The following is an 18,395-nucleotide window of genomic DNA, read 5'->3' on the forward strand; positions in this document are numbered from 1 at the left end:
CATGGGTTGGTAGAGCAGTTTCAGGAATGATGGTTCTAGAACCCTGATTGCAATTGACTTAAGATGGAATTTTAAATTCCAGTCAAAAGTGTGAAGTAGATAGATTTAGGAAGCCCTTTTCCTACTCCTAAGACATAGAAGGTCCAAATAAAAATATATAACTTTTAAAAAATATTTTAAATAGATACCCAAATTCAAATGGAAGAAAGAAAATTCCCCCAAATGATGCAAGTTAAAGAGAAACTAAAAGCCATAGGAACAAGCAAATGTTGAAGTTGAGTTGCCCACAAAGGTATCAGGACCACGTACAGTGGTTGTCTTAATCCATTCAAGCTGCTATAATAAAATACCACACACTGAGTAGCTTATAAACGACAGAAATTTATTTCTCACAATTCTGGAGGCTGGAAATCCAAGATCACGGTGCTAGAAGGTCCAGATGAGGGCCCTCTTCTGGGTCACAGATTCTCAATGTATCATTACATGACAGAAGGGACTAGGGAAGTCTGTGGGTTCTCTTTTATACAGGTACTAATCTCATTCATGAGGGCTTCACCCTCATGACCTAATCACTTCCCGAAGGCCCCACCTCCTACCGCTATCACATTGGTGTTAGGATTCCAACATCTGAACTGGGGGGCACAAGAACATTCAGATCATAGCAGAGGTCCAGACTCAAATAGGGGCTAGCATTTTAACACCTGCATGACAGGGACCTTTATCTCTGCAGAAGTTATGTAAGGGGCTATTTCCTCCATGAATGGAACCAGGAAAACTCTGAGATTGAGAATGAGTCCCCAATTTTGAAGTAGAAAAAGTGGACCCTAAAAGAAATCAGAGTTCCACGCATGTGACATGTGCAAAGTGAAGACCTCAGCTTGCACTACCCATGTAGGGAGAGAAAGCTTTAAGCCAAAAAAACCTTCAAAACTTATTTGGAATTAGTGAAACCCAAAGATCCAGAAGAGACAAAAGCAAACCAAAAAGTGACATCTCCAAAACTCGGGGCAAATGTGGGATTCCTGTAGAAGACGAGTCCCACTGAGGGAGAGCTTGCAGACCAAAATAGCAAACCACGTGGAAAAACTCACCATCATGAGAAAAGAAGAAAAATGCAACAAACAGGACATTTGACATCCAAAGAACTACCAAAAAATATAGAGCCACATAAAAGGAACTTTAAAACTGCTGCTTTAAAAATATTCAGAGGTGAAGGAATGGAATCCGTAATATAAGAACAGGACATTTTGGAGACAGAAAGCCAGTGGATTTATAAAAGAGCCAAATGAAAGATATAATAATTGAACAATTTTCAATAAGTAATAGATGAATTAAATTATAGAGTAGATCCAAGAGAGAGATTTCATGAATTGAAAAGTGAATGAGAAAGTAAAGTCACTGAGTGAAGGCCACTCGTTTGATGAGAGTGTCTGTGAAGGAGGGAGAGGAGCTTTCCAAGAGAGAAGTGCTGGTTCAAGGAAGAGATTCGTTCATTCATTCATTCATTCATTCATTCATTTTTTTAAAAAAGTAACATAGGTTGGGGAATACAGAGAGATACTAGACATATAGAAAAGGAAAGGCTAACTGTGGGGAGAAAGGATCCCCAGAGCCTAGGTAGAGGGATTATTGGAAGTGAATATGAGGGTGAAATAGATTTGAATATATTCCTGTGGGAGATCAAAGGTGGAGTGGTTGAAGGTATGTGGTTAGATCCCCTCCTTTCTCTGTCAGATAGGAAGAATGTGGGGGATATGCAATGAGGAGATAAAGAAAAGGGCGAAGGTTTAAAAAGTAGCCTCTGAAGGAAGCGGGAGGGGAAGTTGAACAGAGACAGGTAAAAACAATGCCAAAGAACATTGAGGGTCCATCTGGCACAGAATTTGAGATGGTACCGTTCTGTAAGATCGCACCCAGCACCTCAAGTATAAAAGTTAGATTATGGGATTAATCCATAAATCTTGCCGAAAACATTCAAGAAAAGAAAAAAGAAAAAAATGGAATAGAAGATACCAGTGAGAGTAATTTGAGAGATCCAAGGAAAGGTTCATAGGCTGATTTTTGTATTGCTGACCACAGATACCGTTAGAAAACTTTTGCTTATAGTGAGTTAGAAGAGTTCTAGAAATCAACTATGGTTCTCTTATTTATTCTAGCTTATTTTCGGAGAACCAGGGCAGTATTGCTCCCTACAACATGAAACCATCTTACCTTGAGTCAGGTTTTCATGAGTTAGGGTTTTTAGGCTTCAGCTTCTTTTGACTACTAACATTAAATCGTCTATTGGGTAAAGGAGGTTTTATCACACAGACATGCATACACACCATACATATCTTGCATATTTAGAGGTGCATAATGTCCCCCAGTATAACCCTTACACCAAAATAAATCCCTGCCTGTGATGGAGGGGAAAACCTCCTGGAGTCTTGGTCAACTTCAGAGGAGTAGCCAGCTAATTAACACTCCCTTCATAAATAAATGTCATTTCTATCACCAAGTATTGCTGATGAGGATTTTTAGACCATTGAAATTATAGAGAGAGAAATGTTGAACAGAAAGAGAAGCTTTTTAATTAAATTGAATTTGAACGTTTAAGATGAATTTACAGATACATTCTGGTAAGAACAATGTTAATAGCTAACACTGGGGCCCTACTAAAGGACTCGAAGCTTGTCACTCTAGGTCACTAGTCAAAGTCCACTGGAGAGAGCCATAATCAGGGACTTTTTCTGCCTGACTTAAGGGACAGAAGGTTTCTGTATGATGGTGGATTGCTTTGAATAGAGGGGTGTCCATAGTTCAAAAAATATCTTCAATTAGAACTAATTGGTAGTTTAAACCAAGAAGTCAGAAAACAGCCTTTTGTAACACCTCTGTCACCTTTCAACTGCCATTTATGTTGTCCTTTAATAGCGTTCTTTCATATGGTTACCCACTTTTTATTTATTCTACATCTTTCTTGAAAGATCCCTTCAAAACCTACCATACACTTTTATTGATCCCACGGGATTAACTGTGATAAGGGGGACTAATTAGTATTAACAGTATTAACTAATTAAGTATTATTAAGTATTAACTAATTAGTATTACTCAACAATGGAGAAACTAAGAATGAACTCTAGCAATGGTGTTTCCCAGTAATATAACCTATTAATGGATGTCACTGCCTCCAACTCAGATAATGGATTATGTTAATAAGAAAGATGGGGGTGTTATTTTTTTTCTGCAGCAAAGGTAGATGAAAATGCTAACTGGATTCTAGGCAATGTGCTGAACTGTCTCTTTTTTGTTGGTTGTGTTTAGGGGCATTGTCCAGTCAGAAGAAAAACTTGTCATCAGTGCATCTTGGGCAAAAGATGATGATATCAGCAGGCTCTTGAAATCTCTACCAAACTGGATTAATATGGCTCAACCCAAACAGCTGAGGCCAAAGAGAGAAGAGGAAGAAGATTTCATAAGGTAAGAGGTCTATTTCCTAAGTCATACTAAACATAGGGAGGAAAAACATCTGTTTGGCTAACTCTTACATGAAATTTTGTCCAATTCTAAATATCAAGCAGCAATTAACTGACTTCCGTAAAGTCTGTTTTATCCTGCTGCACCTCATTTCCCATGCAAATATGCCTTATGCTCAAAACTTTAGAAGGAATTAATGTGGATCAAATTTGGAGCATAGCTAAATAGAGTTAAAATATCTTTTAATTTGTAGGTTTTTCTCCCTTCTTAGGGAAAAAATACAGTTCATTCATTCATTTATTCAGCAAAGCTATATCGACCTTATTATAGACCGTGCCTTAGAAATATGACAATTAATAAGATAAAGTTCCTGCCCATACAGAGTATGTTAAAGTTGTTCTTAGCATGTTCTTCAGTTCATAGAACTCTTAGCTGAACTTTCTGGAAATACAAATGTGCCTCCCATGTTTGTTCATACACATGGAATAATCGCTGATTGTTTTCTACTTATTTTGACAAAGTAAGGTCTCTCTTTCAACTTTATCATTCAACATTTACCTTTGTACAATTTAAATGATTTACTTAGCCGTGAAAATGTGCCCTAATTTGATGAGGCTACTCATTTTCACACAGCTGGTTTGCCACAGTGAAATATTTTCACCTCTGTCATTTTAGAGCTGTATAAAGTAGAAAAAAATGGAGGTAATACTTTGTCACGTTAAAATTAGGTTTATCCTTATTGTCTTTTGCTTATCCAAGGGAATGAATAAATAGTAAAAATAAAATAAAATAAAAGCACTTTAAAGACGCAAAGACCAGAAGAAGAATAAAAGAAGTAATGGCCAGTATTTTACTTGTAATTCATCGTACAACTGTAGGCTCATCTCTTTCTCAGAATATAGGTCACGACTGTAGACAAATAGGTCTTTACTGCTCACGAAATTAACTGTATTCATACACTATAGTGCCACATTTTTACCAACATTTTATTATGAAAATTTGCCACGGTGCCGTTTAAAACTTTCTCAAAATCGACTCAAAAATTCACCTGTAATTTAACTTAAAGCCTTCCTTTTTGTTTTCTTCATTGTCTCAGAAAAACTTGTCAGCTGGTTACATTAATATAAGAAAACTGTATATACAGTTTACTTTTTAAAAAAAATAATAGACTTTTTTTGGGGAGAGGAGCAGATTTAAGTTTATAAAATACTGAAGGAAAAGTACAGAGTTCTCACATATCCCCTCACCCACCCCACCAATTCCCTCTATTTTTAACATCTTACATTAGTGTGGTACATTTGTTAAAATTGATGAGCTAATGATAGTACATTATTATTAACTAAAGTTTGTAGTTTACATTATGGTTCACTTTTTGTGCTGTACGTTCTGTGGGCTTTGACAAATGTTAAATGAGTGTATACACCATTACAGTATCCATCAGAATAATAGTTTCACTGCCCTAAAAATCCTCTGTGCTCCTCCTAGTCATCCCTGCCTTCCTCTCCCTGAATCCCTGGCAACAACTGATTTTCTTTACTATCTCCATAGTTTTCCCTTTTCCAGAATGTCGTATAGTTGGAATCATACAGTATGTAGCCTTCTCAGGTTGGCTTGTTTTGCTTAGCAATGTGCACTTAAGTTTCCTCCATGTCTTTTTGTGCCTTGATAGCTCTTTTTTTTTTTAATCTCTGAATAATATTCCATTGTGTTGGTGTACCACAGTTTATTAATCCTGTCACCTATTGAAGAACATCTTGGTTGCTTCCAAGTTTTAGCAATTATAAATGAAGCTGCCATAGACATTCAAGTGTAGGTTTTTGTGTGGATGTAAGTTTTCAAGTCATTTGAGCAAATACCAAAGAATGCGATTGCTAGATCGTATGGCAATAGTATGTTTAGTTTTGTAAGAAATTGCCAAACTGTCTTCCAAAGTGGCTTTGCCATTTTGCATTCCCACCAGCAGTGAAGGAGAGTTTCTGTTGCTCCACATCCTCACAGCATTTGGTGTTGCCAGTGTTTTGGATTTGATACGTTCTCACAGATATGTAGTGATATCTCATTGGTTTAATTTGTATTTCCCTAATGACATATGATGAGCATCTTTGCTTATTTGATGCTTATTTAATATCTGTATCTATATTTTTAGTGAAATATCTGTTCAGATCTTTTGCCCTTTTTTTAATTGGATTGTGTGTTTTCTTATTGTTGAGTTTTAAGAGTCCTTTGTGTACTTTGGATACCAGTCCTTTATCTGATACATTTTTTGCAAAGATTTTTCTCCCAGTCTGTACCTTGTCTTTTCATTCTCTTCACAGGGTCTTTGTAGAGCAGACATTTTAAATTTTAATAAAGTCCAACTTACCTATTTTTTTTCTTTTATGGATTGTGGTTTTCTGCCTTCTTTTTTTAATTGAGTATTTTATATGATTCCACTTTTTCTCTTCTCTCAGCATATAAATTGTACTCCTTTTTTTCCCTTTTTCTTAATGGTTGCCCTAGAGTTTGCAAGATACATTTATAATTAATCCACGTCTACTTTCAAATAACACTATACCACAACACAGGTAATGCAAGCACCTTGTAACAAAGTATTCTCAATTCCTCCCTCCTGTCCTTATAGCATTGCTGTCATTCATTTCACCTATCCATAAGCTATAATCACTGCATGTAATGTTGCTGTTATTTTGAACAAAGTGTTACTTGTTAGATCAATTAAGAATGAGAGAAATAAAAGGTTTTATTTTCATTCATTAGTTCCTTCTTTAATGTTCTTCCTTTCTTAATGTTTTTCCAAGTTTCTGACGCATATCATCTTCCTTTTCCCTAAACAACTTTTAACATTTCTTGTAAGGCAGGTCTACTGATGACAAATTCCCTCAATTTTTGTGTGTTGGAGAAAGTCTTTATTTTTCCTTCACCTTTGAAGAATAATTTCACGGAGTACAGAATTCGGGGTTGGTGATTCTTTTCTTTTAACACTTTAAACATTTCACTCCCCTATTCTTGCTTCCATGGTTTTTGAAGAGAAGTCCAGTGTAATTCTAATCCTTGTTCTTTTATAGATAAGGTCATTTTTTCCTCTGACTTCTTTCAAGATTTTTTCCTTTGTTTTTGATTGTGTGCTGTTTAAACATTATGTACCCAGGCATATTTTTTTTTGGTATTTTTCATGCTTGATGTTCTCTGAGCTTCCCACATCTGTGGTTTGATATCTGTCATTGGTTTTGGGAAATTCTCAGTCATTATTGCTTCAAATATTTCTTCTGTTCTTTCTTCTCTTCCTTCTCCTTCTGATATTCCCATTACACTTATGTTACACCTTTTGTAATTGTGCCACAGTTTTTGGATGTTCTCTTCTGTCTTTTCCTTCTTTTTTCTCTTCGGATTTCAACTTTAGAACTTTATATTGACATTTCTTCAAGCTCACTGATTCTTTCCTTGGTTATGCCCAGTCTATTGACAAGCCAATTGTAGAGTTATCTTACTGTGGTGTAATAAGTATTTCTCTCATGACTAATGAAGCTCAGCACCTTTTAATGTATTTTTATGTTTTTATTGGCCATTTGAATATTTTTTGCATAACATATTTGTTCAAATCTATTTTTAATTACGTTGTCTGTCTTTTCCTTACTGACTTGTAGGAATTCTTTATATATATGATTGTAACTCCTTTGTTAGAGATTTATTAATTGATTGATAGATAGTGTCATCTCCCACTCTACAGCTTGCCTTTTTACTCTCTTAATGGGGTCTTTGAGTAAACAGAGTTTTTAAATTTTAATAAGTCCAATTTATTATTTTTTTATGGATAGAACATTTTTTATCCTATTTAGAAATTCTGGCTTATAGCAAAGTCACAGAGATGTTTTTCTCTAAAACCTTTATTGTGCTGGGGGCCAGCCCCATGGCTGAGTGGTTAAGTTCACGTGCTCCAGTTTGGTGGCCCAGGGTTTCACCGGTTCGAATCCTGGGCGCAGACATGGCACTGCTCGTCAAGCCATGCTGAGGCAGCATCCCACATGCCACACCTGGAAGGACCCACAACTAAAAATACACAACTATGTACCGGGGAGCTTTGGGGAGAAAAAGGAAAAATAAAATCTTAAAACCTTTATTGTGATGAACATATTTTTCCCCAGCATCTGAAACAAATTATAAACTCCTAAATTTTTGTTTCCTATCCCTGCTCTCTATATTTCCCCTTAATTTAGGTCGTGTTGTTATGGCAATAGTAGCATAGGGTAGCCTCATGATTTTTCTATCAAGAGAGGTAAAGAATGATTGAGACATCGATTGATTAAAGCCCCAACTATTAATAATAAAACTGACCTTAGGATAGGTCAGTCTGCAAGACTCTACTCTCTCTCAGTATTACCATCATATTTTCCTGCTGCCAGATCTTTAAGAGGTCTGGGTAAGCATATTCCCACTCCTCTTTAAGTGTACTCCTCTAATCGTGTCTATAACCTTAATAGTTGTGTTAGAAGCAACTTCTGGAGGATACATTATTTTCCCCCCTACTTTTCAGGTTACTTGAAATGAATGTAAGTCTTCTTTCTTATGTGCCTCAGCTTATTATGTAACTCTTTAATTGTATTTTATGCTTGCAAAGAGATTTTAAGTCAGTCTTATTAGTTATCTTCAATAGCTTAAAGTTAAAGGGAAGAGTTTTTAGCTGTATTACAGAAAAGAGAATGCTGATGCGAAGAGATGACCTCTGTATACCACCTCATTATACCTTCTGATTTAGAAGAGTTGGAATTAAGGTTCTGGCTTTCTTTACTCTTATTTTGCTCCCTGAATTGTATCACCCTCCATAAGTCAAAAGAAATTATACATAGATTTTTAAATTTTTTTGAGTTATAATATATATGAAGTAAAGCATAATCTTAGGGATATAACTCAGTGAAATGTTATATGTAATTATACCCATGTAACTGCTTCTCAGATCAAAATATAGAACTTTTCTAGCACTCAGAAGGCTATCTTCAAGGTAACCACTATTCTGACTTTTATCACCCTAGTTTAGTTTTGCCTGTCTCAAGTTTTGTATAAATTTAATTATAGTATCTAATTTCTTATGTAGACATGATTTGAAAGTAAATTAAATTTGCTTTAACGGAAAAAAAATAATTTGGGGGTCTGTTTTGTTTTATATGTGATTGATTCTTTCCTCTTAATCTGTCGCATTCTCTATCCTGGTTAGAAATTGAAAGCCAAGGCAAGCAGGAAAAAACACTCTTCGTTGACATTCCATGTGGTAGAGTTGACAGAGAGCCTTGATATAGCACGTTAGAGTACCACAGAGCATGGCCTAAGCCAAAAAGATGGAAAAGTCACACTCTCCTCCTATAATTAGTTTTTAAAGCTCCGAGGGCTATTTGGCACACGGATGAATATAGAATCCAGTCCCCTTTGCATTGAATAAAGGTTATGTTCCCTTCATTACTGAATGAGGCTCTTTTGTATTCTTGTTTTTTAACTAAAAACTAAAGTGTATTATTTCCAGGCTTAACTCTGAATAGAAAAAAAAAATAGGTCAAGCCAGCGCTTTAATAGAAAAAAGAAAAATAGCAAATATCCTTTTGTTCCCAAAGTAACTGAAAGCAAGCTTGCTAGCCCATTGTCTTTGCACCTGTCATATATGTGTACATATTTATCTTTTTGAGATCACTGAATATCAACTGATAAAAGCAGTCTTGTTTTCTGGAGATGTAATTAACAGAAGGGGTAAGCTGTTGGGAGAAGTAAAAGGGGTGGGGAAGGGTTGTCCAGGAGTTGAGAAAGCCATGTGTTTTAGAAAGAATGTCCCAAAAGATATGTTACCCCCATTTCACTCAAGGCCCCAGAATTTCAGATAGTAAGAATCATTTCTCTAGAGCCAGGTTTGAAAGCCTTTAAGTGGATAAATGTGATTGGTGGGAGCAGGATCAGAGTTTTCAGGTGATAAAAGTCAGAGAATATATAAAGCCTACAAATTAGTCTTCAATTCTAAAAGGCAGAAGAATGAATGATAAAGAATTAAGTTTCTGGAAAGACTGTGCAATGTTTCAACAATCACAACAATCAGAGTTGACAGTGCCGGTGCTGTACAGCAACGTTATGAGTTTTCAGGTACTATTTTTCAACAGACAAGGAAACTCAGGTGCAGAGAGACTACGTAACTTCCCCACATTCACAGAGCCAGTAAGTGACAGAGCTAGAATTTGACCACAGGTAGTCTGGCTCCCAGAGCTACCACACTATGATCAACCAGCCTAAAAATGGATCCGGGATTTGTATTTTGGGACGTTTGAGTTATTCCTTCATTTTCATCGGTCACCATAATCTTGACTGATATTCTAATCATTTTATGCTAATGTCACAAACATTCATCATATAAGTGTTTTTACTCTAGATTTTGCTCATTATTATTGATATTCATTGTATTATATTTAATGTATAAAGTTTCTATAGGTTCTTTCCCTTTCAATAACAGGTTGTTAACAGAATATCTAGCTATATGGACATGGACAATGTATTGAAACCGGGAATATAGGTACTTTAAAACTGACTATCTTGTCTTTCCTCTGAGTTTGTCTAATCAAAGAAAAGGAAAAATAAGAGTAATCATTATTGTAAAGAGAAAGAAGACACAAAGGGTATGAAAATATTAAAATGATATAAAACAAGTTATGTAGGTTTCAGATAAAGCATGATGCAGTCCCGAGTAGGGAAGAGAGATTAAAGAACATATTTAGCTATTTTAATTATTGAGTTATTTAGAAGATAACTTTTTAATTTTGTCTAGAGAATCAAATGAGTGATATTAAGACTGCTTATTGCTGTTCTCTTTTGTTGTTCTCCGAAACTATGAACTCAAAGTGATTAAAGAGCAGCAAAATACTGTTTTCAAAGAGCAAAGTGATTCCTAAGATTTTATTTGGCATGAGTTCTATGTTATATATTTAATGAAAAAAAGAAAAGTAAAGCCAAAAGCAGGGTTACACTTTTGCACTTCCTTCAACGAAACACTAATAGTACATCATAGATCCTCAATCAATGTGGAGTGAATAAAAGTGAATTTAAGAATAGGAAGGATCAGCCACTCTTTAAATGAAAAGAATAAAATATAAAGAATGGTGAGCCAAACGCCTTAATTGGAAGAAAATGCCATCAGTGGCCTCCCTAAAAGTTACATGTATAGTAACATGTTCCTTCTGGAAGCTCACCAGCCTGAGTCCTAGTCCTCAACACTGCCATCAACTAGTCTGCTTTGTTTTGTTTTGTTTTTGCCTTTGGTGGGTCCTTACACCTCTTCAATTCTTTATCCAGCACAGATTAGACAATTAAAAGAAAGGGAAATCTAGTAGGTCTAGGAACGTATGCACATATGGACTTAGTATGAATAAAGTAGAGCAGAAATAATTTTCAGAAAAATTGTACTTTGAAATTTAAAAGTTTCTCAAAATAATATAAGCAACAGCTGTTAAAAGATTCCAGAGGGGCCGGCCCAGTGACATAGTGGTTAAGTTTGTACACTCCATTTTGGTGGCCTGGCGTTCCTAGGTTCAGATCCTGGGCCCCGACCTAGCACCGCTCATCAAGCCACGCTGTAGCGACATCCCACGTAAAATAGAGGAAGATTGGCACAGATGTTAGCTCAGCAACAATCTTCCTCCAGCAAAAAGAAGAAGATTGGCAACAGATGCTCGCTCGGGGCCAATCTTCCTCACACAAAAAAAGGTTCCAGATAACTATAGCTATTAGAGAAACTTTAGATAAATTTGAAGGAGCAAATAAAAGATCTGATGCAGGAAAAAGACTTTAGCTGGCTTGAACGAAATTGTTCATTAGAGTGTAGACATTTATTTCACTATCTCTGCATGCTTAATATGACTTTAAAAATATAATTATAAAAGGAAAGATGAATCAGAAAACATGAATATATTAAATAAGTACAAGAGTTGAAAATGCTTTGCTGAAATTTTTCCCCCCTCAGTTCAATAAGATGAAGGTCATAGATGGATGTAGGACACTGCCAGGCAAGAGTAGATGAGAAGCAGACTTAAATCTCAAAATTAAACAAAAAAGACAGGTAATTAACTGGAGACTCAGCTACAAACATATCAATTAATTTTCAAGATGATTGAATTAGGCACTTTGTTATTATATCAAAATGATATGACTCTTGTTAGCATAAGATTGGCAGTAAATGAAAAAAAAATTCTAAATCTCCTCTGTACACTGCACAAATGCTAGTCTGTTTAGACAGTTATTTGAGGATTATAGTTATCTGTTACTATGATTAAAAAGTCATTAATATCGTCTTTTCTACATTTTATTTTTTTATTTAATTTCAGATCATGGAATTATTTAATTTTTTTCACTTAGCTGTACCTGTAATACCATTCGTCTTTCTCTTATTTGGAATCTTAATAAAAGAAAACAAATTTAATTCCTCTAATTTAGTCCCCCTCAGCCTTTCAGAAAGGGAGGCTGAGAATGATGGTCTGTGCCATGGTAGTGGCAGATGAGACATCCATTATCTAGCCAGGGTAGGAGCAGGAAGAGGTGTTCCTAAGACACAGGAAGCAGTGAGAGAGTCCAAAACCACCGCTGGAAAGGCCCGCACCTGCTGGCGTCTCTCTCCAGTCTGTCTCTGCTGACGGCCTGTCTCTGCTGCAGGCTTAAATTCCCTCTCAGATGATGAAGGACCGCTTGCCTTCTGACCCTGTCTTTCTTCCCCTGTTGAACTTCTTCAGATTCGCAATCCCGCACGCGCTTTCCCACCTCTGTGCCTTTTCCATGCCCGTTCCTCTTCCTGGAATGCCCTCTGCTCATCCCACTCCTGCTTCTTGTACCTGCCCAGTTCAGCTTTCAAGATACAGCTCAGGTATCAACTCCTCCAACATCTCCTCCCCCAGGCCCTCCCCACTTCTGCACCCTACCCCGCTTCCCTCCTGGATTAGGAGCTCACAGTGTGCGGGGAGTCAGACAAATAAGCAATTTATAGTGTGGTGAGTGCTATGCTAGAGGGAAAGATATGGGTAAATATATAAAAAAGAGGCCAGTAGAAAAACTAAAAATAGTGATATAACTACATTATAATTACAGGAGAAATGGGTATAACTGGGTGTGGGAGGAGGGGACATCTGTAAGCTAATTCCCCAGCTATCCATCGAGCAGGACGTGAGAATAAAATGTCTACAATCAATACATAAACAGGTAGCGGTTTCCACAGATTATGTAGAGAGATGGCTATAATCCTGGAAGAATTAGAAACAGAAATAGTTGTGTTTTTTTTTAAGTTATAGGTGCTTCTTTCTGGAGCACAAGGCTAAACACAGGGAGGGGTGGGGCAGGGAATCACTGCTCATCATTACAAATTATTTAACCATGAGTAATTATTACTTAGGTTTTAAATTTTCGTTTGCTTAAAAAATAATTTCCACACATCCTCAAGCCCTGTTACTGTTCACTCCCAGTTCGATAATTCTCCAGAAATATGTTGTCATTCTAACATTTTTTTATCTCTGAAAAAATTCTTGATCCTAGGCCATGTTCACTTTTCTGCCAAATTTATGCAAAGCATGTACTCTTCTCTACAGTATTTTACTTTGCCCCAGAGGTTCCCATCTCTTTCTTTATCTTCCTCCTAAGACCTCCGTGCCCCTACCCGTTCCTCGGTCCCTTCCCCCTCTGTGTTCCAAAAGAGCTACCTTGAAGACATGGCACATGGTGCTTAGTTTTGGAATCGCTGCCTTTGTTTGAGATCATTGTTTAGTGTCTGGCCTCTGAATAGATTTAGATTCTTCGAAAGGAAATTGTCTGCCAATTTGAAAAATGACCAGAATGATCAATAAGCTGGAATACACAGACAAGGAAGTTCAATGCTACATACATTTTGACTTTCAGCAGCTGAAAAACGAAAGTATGTGTTCAACTTATAATAAGTAATTATTGGTTATTTTAATCCTATATATTGATAATCTGTCTTAAAGCTTAAGAAATGTTCTTTATGGAAAACTAGTGCTATTTGTATGAATGCATAACTTATAGTGGCTCCTGGCAGAAAAACTACATACCTCTGGAAGGTCCAGCACCTACAGAAAAAACTTGTACGTTATTGTCTATATCCAGTGTTGCTTGGCAACATCCTACAAAGAAAACTTAGTAGCCAGGCTTATTTGAGTGGCTTGGCTGAAGAAAGAGGCATTCATGTTCCAAGCTAACCGAGCATTTTGGTGCAACTTTATTCCAAGTTGAGTCTGTATCAGAACGCTGAGCAAGTGCCATCCGCCTGAAAATAATGTGCTGTTTCACAATTAGCTCTTTGCCTGTCATTACCTAGTATCGGTTTTCATGGAATTATTCACTGTCTTTACCCACCGATACGTCAGTGTACTCATCTACCTGGTACCAAAAAAGAGGGTACAAAACGTGGAGAAAACCCTGAGGTTCAGTCTTGGGTTTTTGCCTTTTTCTGCCCTAATTCTGTATGTGTCTTTAGCCATGCCCCTCACCCCTCTGCACCTCCATCCTTCATCTGTAAATGACAGCCTTTGATTCTAGAACTTAGAGGCTGGTTTCTGTGTGTGTGTGTGTGTGTGTGTGTGTGTGTGTGTGTGTGTTTTGACTGGAATATTAGTAGAATATTAGTTCATCTTTAATGTCCAGTAAAATTGTGTTTCTATGTTGTGTGTTTACACCTTAGAGTAGGTTGGAGCCCTTTGTATAATGAGTATACTTACTGTATTCTATTCATTTTGTAGAATTTTGAATATAATTTTACCATTTTTTAGCTAATAGTTTTAGTATATTTAGTTCTATTTCTAGTATGTTTACCTATATGGATATTTCTTTTTCCTGGCTTGCAGAGGCCCATTTTCTTGCTGTGTCCTCACATGTCAGAGAGAGAAGGAGAGAGATCTCTCTCGTCTCTTCTTATAAAGGTGCTTAATCCCATTGCGAGGGCTCCACCTTCATGACCTAAGTACCTCCCAAAGATCCTCTCTCTAACTACCATCACTTTGAAGTTTCAGGCCTCAACATATGAAGAGGGGTGGGGGTACATTTCAGTCCATAGCAGGTTGCAAATACTTAACTGTTTACCTGCAATCTGAGCTGTAATTTTACATTAGTGATCAGAAATTAGTCAGAAATTTTAAAAGCTAACTGTTTAATGTATAGAATATATTGTTAGTAATACGGGCAAAAGGACAAAAGTTATGCTGCCAGAGAAGAGAAATGGCAGCTTAAATTAAAACTATAATTATAGAGAAAGTTTAAAGAATTTCTTGTCGTATGACTTATGCAGTTCTGAGTCAAACAGGAGCAGGGTTTTTTGTTTTTTTTTACATAATGAATCTCCCATAATAATGTATCTGGACTTATTTCACAGTCACTTACATTGACCTGTGATTAAAATCTTGGCCTTTAATTGGAGACTCACTCTTTGAACCCTGGTGTTTTGCTACCAGCACAGCCTCTAGAGGCTTTGTATAAAAAGAGTGATGCTTTTGTGTCTTTCTTTTAGGCAGGGAACCTGCATGGAGGTGAAACTGCCTTCAGCGGAATGTTGGCTGCAGTTCACTCTCAACCTTTGCCCTGCCATCTATTGCCTTGATGGCACTATCCTTTTTTTCCTAGAATAGACTTACTTGGGCATAATAGTTTCTCCGTGCTTACCCATAAGAACACAACACGTAACTACTCCAGAATTCTTATACAGGGATGGAAAGATGGACTGACAGAAGAAATTGTGCATTTATGCCTGTGTGGATTCAACATGTCAAAACATAACTCACTGTCATTCTAAATTTTCTCTCTCCAGATCTGAAATGAGAATGGCTGAAACAATTTGCAAGAGTTCTGATTGCTTTCGTAATGTTGTTCAAGTTTTTAATTGATGCATTAAATTGTCATCATACATGTTATGTCATACCTTGTACAAAACCTTCATTTCTGGAAACTCAGCACATTGGGAAGAAACTTAAAGATCATTGTCAAGGGATCTGTCTAAGTGATTCCTAGGATCTATTTTGGGGAGGGGCAGGAGAGAGATACTGATTTTGAAAAGTGCAACAATTGTCTATTTCTAGCTTCTTATTTTTTCCCTGAACTTAAACTGTTTTTAAATTTGGAAATTTTTAAACCTATAGAAGAATTGAAATAATAGTCTAGTGAATGCGTATATACCCTGACTTAGAGCTACTGACTGTTAACATTCTGCCATACCCACTCTGTTCTCTCTTCAAATATATACATACACTTCCCTCTTACCAAACCATCCAAAAGCAGGCTAAGGACATCGTGACCCTTTACTCTTAAACACTTGAGCATGCGTCTCCCAAGAACAAGGGCGTTCTCCTACACACCCATGTCATTACCATATGTATTAGTAGTTTTATGTCACTGCCATAACAAGACCACAAATTTAGTAGCTTAAAACAACACAGATTCATTTTCTTTCAGATCTGTAGGTAAGAAGTTCAACACAGGTCTCATTGGACTAAAATCAAGGTGTCTGCAGGGCTGCGTTCCTTTCAGGAGGTTCTAAGGGAGAATGCGTTTCCTTGTGTTTCCAGCATCTCACTCCTTGGGGAGAGGCCAACCTCACTCCTTGGTCTGTGGTCTCCTCCTCCATCTTCAAAGCCAGCAACATAGCATCTCTCTGGCCCTTCTTCAATCATCGTATCTCTCCCTGACCACAGCTAGGAAAGCTTCTCCACTTTTAAGGACTTTTGTGATTAGATTTGGTCCACCCAGATAATCCAGGATAATTTCCCTATCTCAAGGTCTTTATCCTTAATCACACCTGCAAATTCCCCTTTGCCCTGTAAAGTAACATATTCACAGGTTCCCAAGATTATGATATAGACATCTTTGAAGGGCTGTTATTTTGCCAACCATACCACACCTGACAAAATCAGCCTTTATTCAAAGTTTATCCAGCATACAGCCCGTAGTCTTATTTCCCCAATTACCAAAAAAAAACCAAGAATGTTGTCTAGATTTTTTAAAATCCAGGATCCAATCATGGTTCACACATTATGTTATGTTTCTTTAATTTCCACTAATCTGCAACAGTCTCATCAACTCCCTCTATTTTTCGTAACATGAAATTCTTTGATAAAGAGTCTAGCCGAGTTATCAAATAGAGGTGTGAATTTATCTAACAGTTTCTTTGTGATTACATCCAGATTGAACATTCTGTCAAGAACACCACATAGGTGATATTTTGTGCCTCCCACTATGTCGTTTCACATAAAGTCTAGCTGTGCTTAGCAATGGCAAGCTTGACCATTTAGTTAAGGTAGTGACTGCCAGATCTTCCCATTGTAAAGGTGCATTTATTTTCTTTTGTGATTAGTAGTAATCTGTGGGATGATACCTTGAGACTATGTGAATTTCCTGTTCTCTAACAACCTTTTAACTATTGGTTTTGGCATCCATTGATGAACTTTGTCTGAAACATTTATTAGCTGACATTCTTCTGTAAAAAAAGAACTTTTCCTCCACCTCCCTCTTTCTCTCCCTCCCCTTCTTCCTCCTACCCCCCCTTTCTCTTTCTCTCTTCATCTCATTGATGGCTTTCTATTAGTCATTGCTTTAGGCATAATTGGAAGGAAAGCTTTATGGGGAAAAGGAAGAATGGTGGGTAAATGAACGGAAAGTATTTGCATTGGAGACTTTATTCCTTATCTCTCTAATAATAATGTGAACACTTGGGGGTGAGTCAATCTTTGTGCTGTCACATCAAAATGATTTAAATGTTTGAAGATGATCATGATTGATTACAAATACTTTCATTAGCCTACCTAAATGTTTTCCTTTTGTTACATGTTCAGATTAAGGGCCTGGATGGGAGAGTTCTGGGCAAGTAGCTGCTTTCATTCTCCAGGGAGCCTCAGAAACAGCAAGGGATTCTAGCATTTCTAAAATGTGATTGCATTAAGCAATTCCGTTTTCTCTGTTCTGTGTACTTAACAATTTGTTGTTACCTTTACTAACATCTCACCTGCTAGAGCATGACTTAGGAGCATGACTAAAATAATGGGATCACTGGAAGAGATGGGAATTGTGAGTTTTTTTCCTTTTAGAGAAGAGTGCTCTCACATCTCTCATGGTTCCTTTCTCTTAATAAAAGCTCTCTCAGCATGTTGTTCTGAGCCAAGCATATGTGACATATCCTGTAACTCAAGAACAGACTTAAAGCAGAACTATCCCCATCTTCCCTCCATTTAAAAAATTAATTTAAAACAAAGACTGAGCAGGCAACTAATTAAATGGTCAGAGCATCAGGCCACTTGTGGAAAGGCTCCTCATCACTGTTAAACCCAGGCCGTGGACCAAGGTGACCCACTGCACAGGGATGACTTGTGACCTAGCGGAAGTAACAGGTCCATCCTTAATGGAGGTAACGTCCCCTCAGTCATCCCCTCTCACCAGCCATTCCTCATGTTTGCTCATTCACTCATCCTTCTCTTCTCCTTTCAGAGTGCACTCATGTTGAATTTAAGAGTTTTGTGTCCTCCTTCTCTCTGCCCCACAGAAACTCTTACATCATTTGTGGATTATAAACATATCAAGGAGCTGGAACACTGTTTTCCCATAAGGCTTCTGATTTACTTTATTGTTGGCAGTTGCCCATCAGTCAAGCATTCTGGTCTTAAAAAGGAGGAAGGTGCTGGTTGCTATTAAGGGGCTCCACTCTGAGATATGACAGATCTGTATATGTCTCCCCTCCTTTGCTCTACTTGAGAGTTGAGTGTTCAAGAAAGTTCAATTCCATGATAAGAAGCAATTTTTCTATGTCTTGGAGGGCCTGTTTGAATCCCTGGGCAAAGGCAAATGCTAAAGCTACTGCAACTTGTGAGAGGCGGCATGGATCGTCGCCCTGATTAGTAAACTAAGAGCAGAAACAGGCTCTGTTCTCGCCTTTGCTACAGTGTACA

At 37.2% G+C, this 18,395-nt stretch overlaps 1 protein-coding gene across 3 annotated transcripts in view; it reads left to right on the forward strand.

Moving 5' to 3' along the window:
- The window catches only part of EXOC4 (exocyst complex component 4), a 738,285-nt gene that overhangs the window by 596,785 nt on the left and 123,105 nt on the right, over window positions 1-18,395 (forward strand). For all 3 annotated transcript variants that reach the window (XR_011438236.1, XM_023640178.2, XM_005609413.4), the window contains one exon: window positions 3,304-3,459. Coding sequence is in view for 2 of the 3 variants with exons in the window: in XM_023640178.2 (XP_023495946.2) it covers window positions 3,304-3,459 (156 nt within the window). In the remaining variant the exon portion in view is untranslated. The remainder of the gene's footprint in view (window positions 1-3,303; window positions 3,460-18,395) is intronic.

This window comes from Equus caballus, chromosome 4 (assembly GCF_041296265.1).
Source record: "Equus caballus isolate H_3958 breed thoroughbred chromosome 4, TB-T2T, whole genome shotgun sequence".
Taxonomy (NCBI): Eukaryota; Metazoa; Chordata; class Mammalia; order Perissodactyla; family Equidae; genus Equus; species Equus caballus.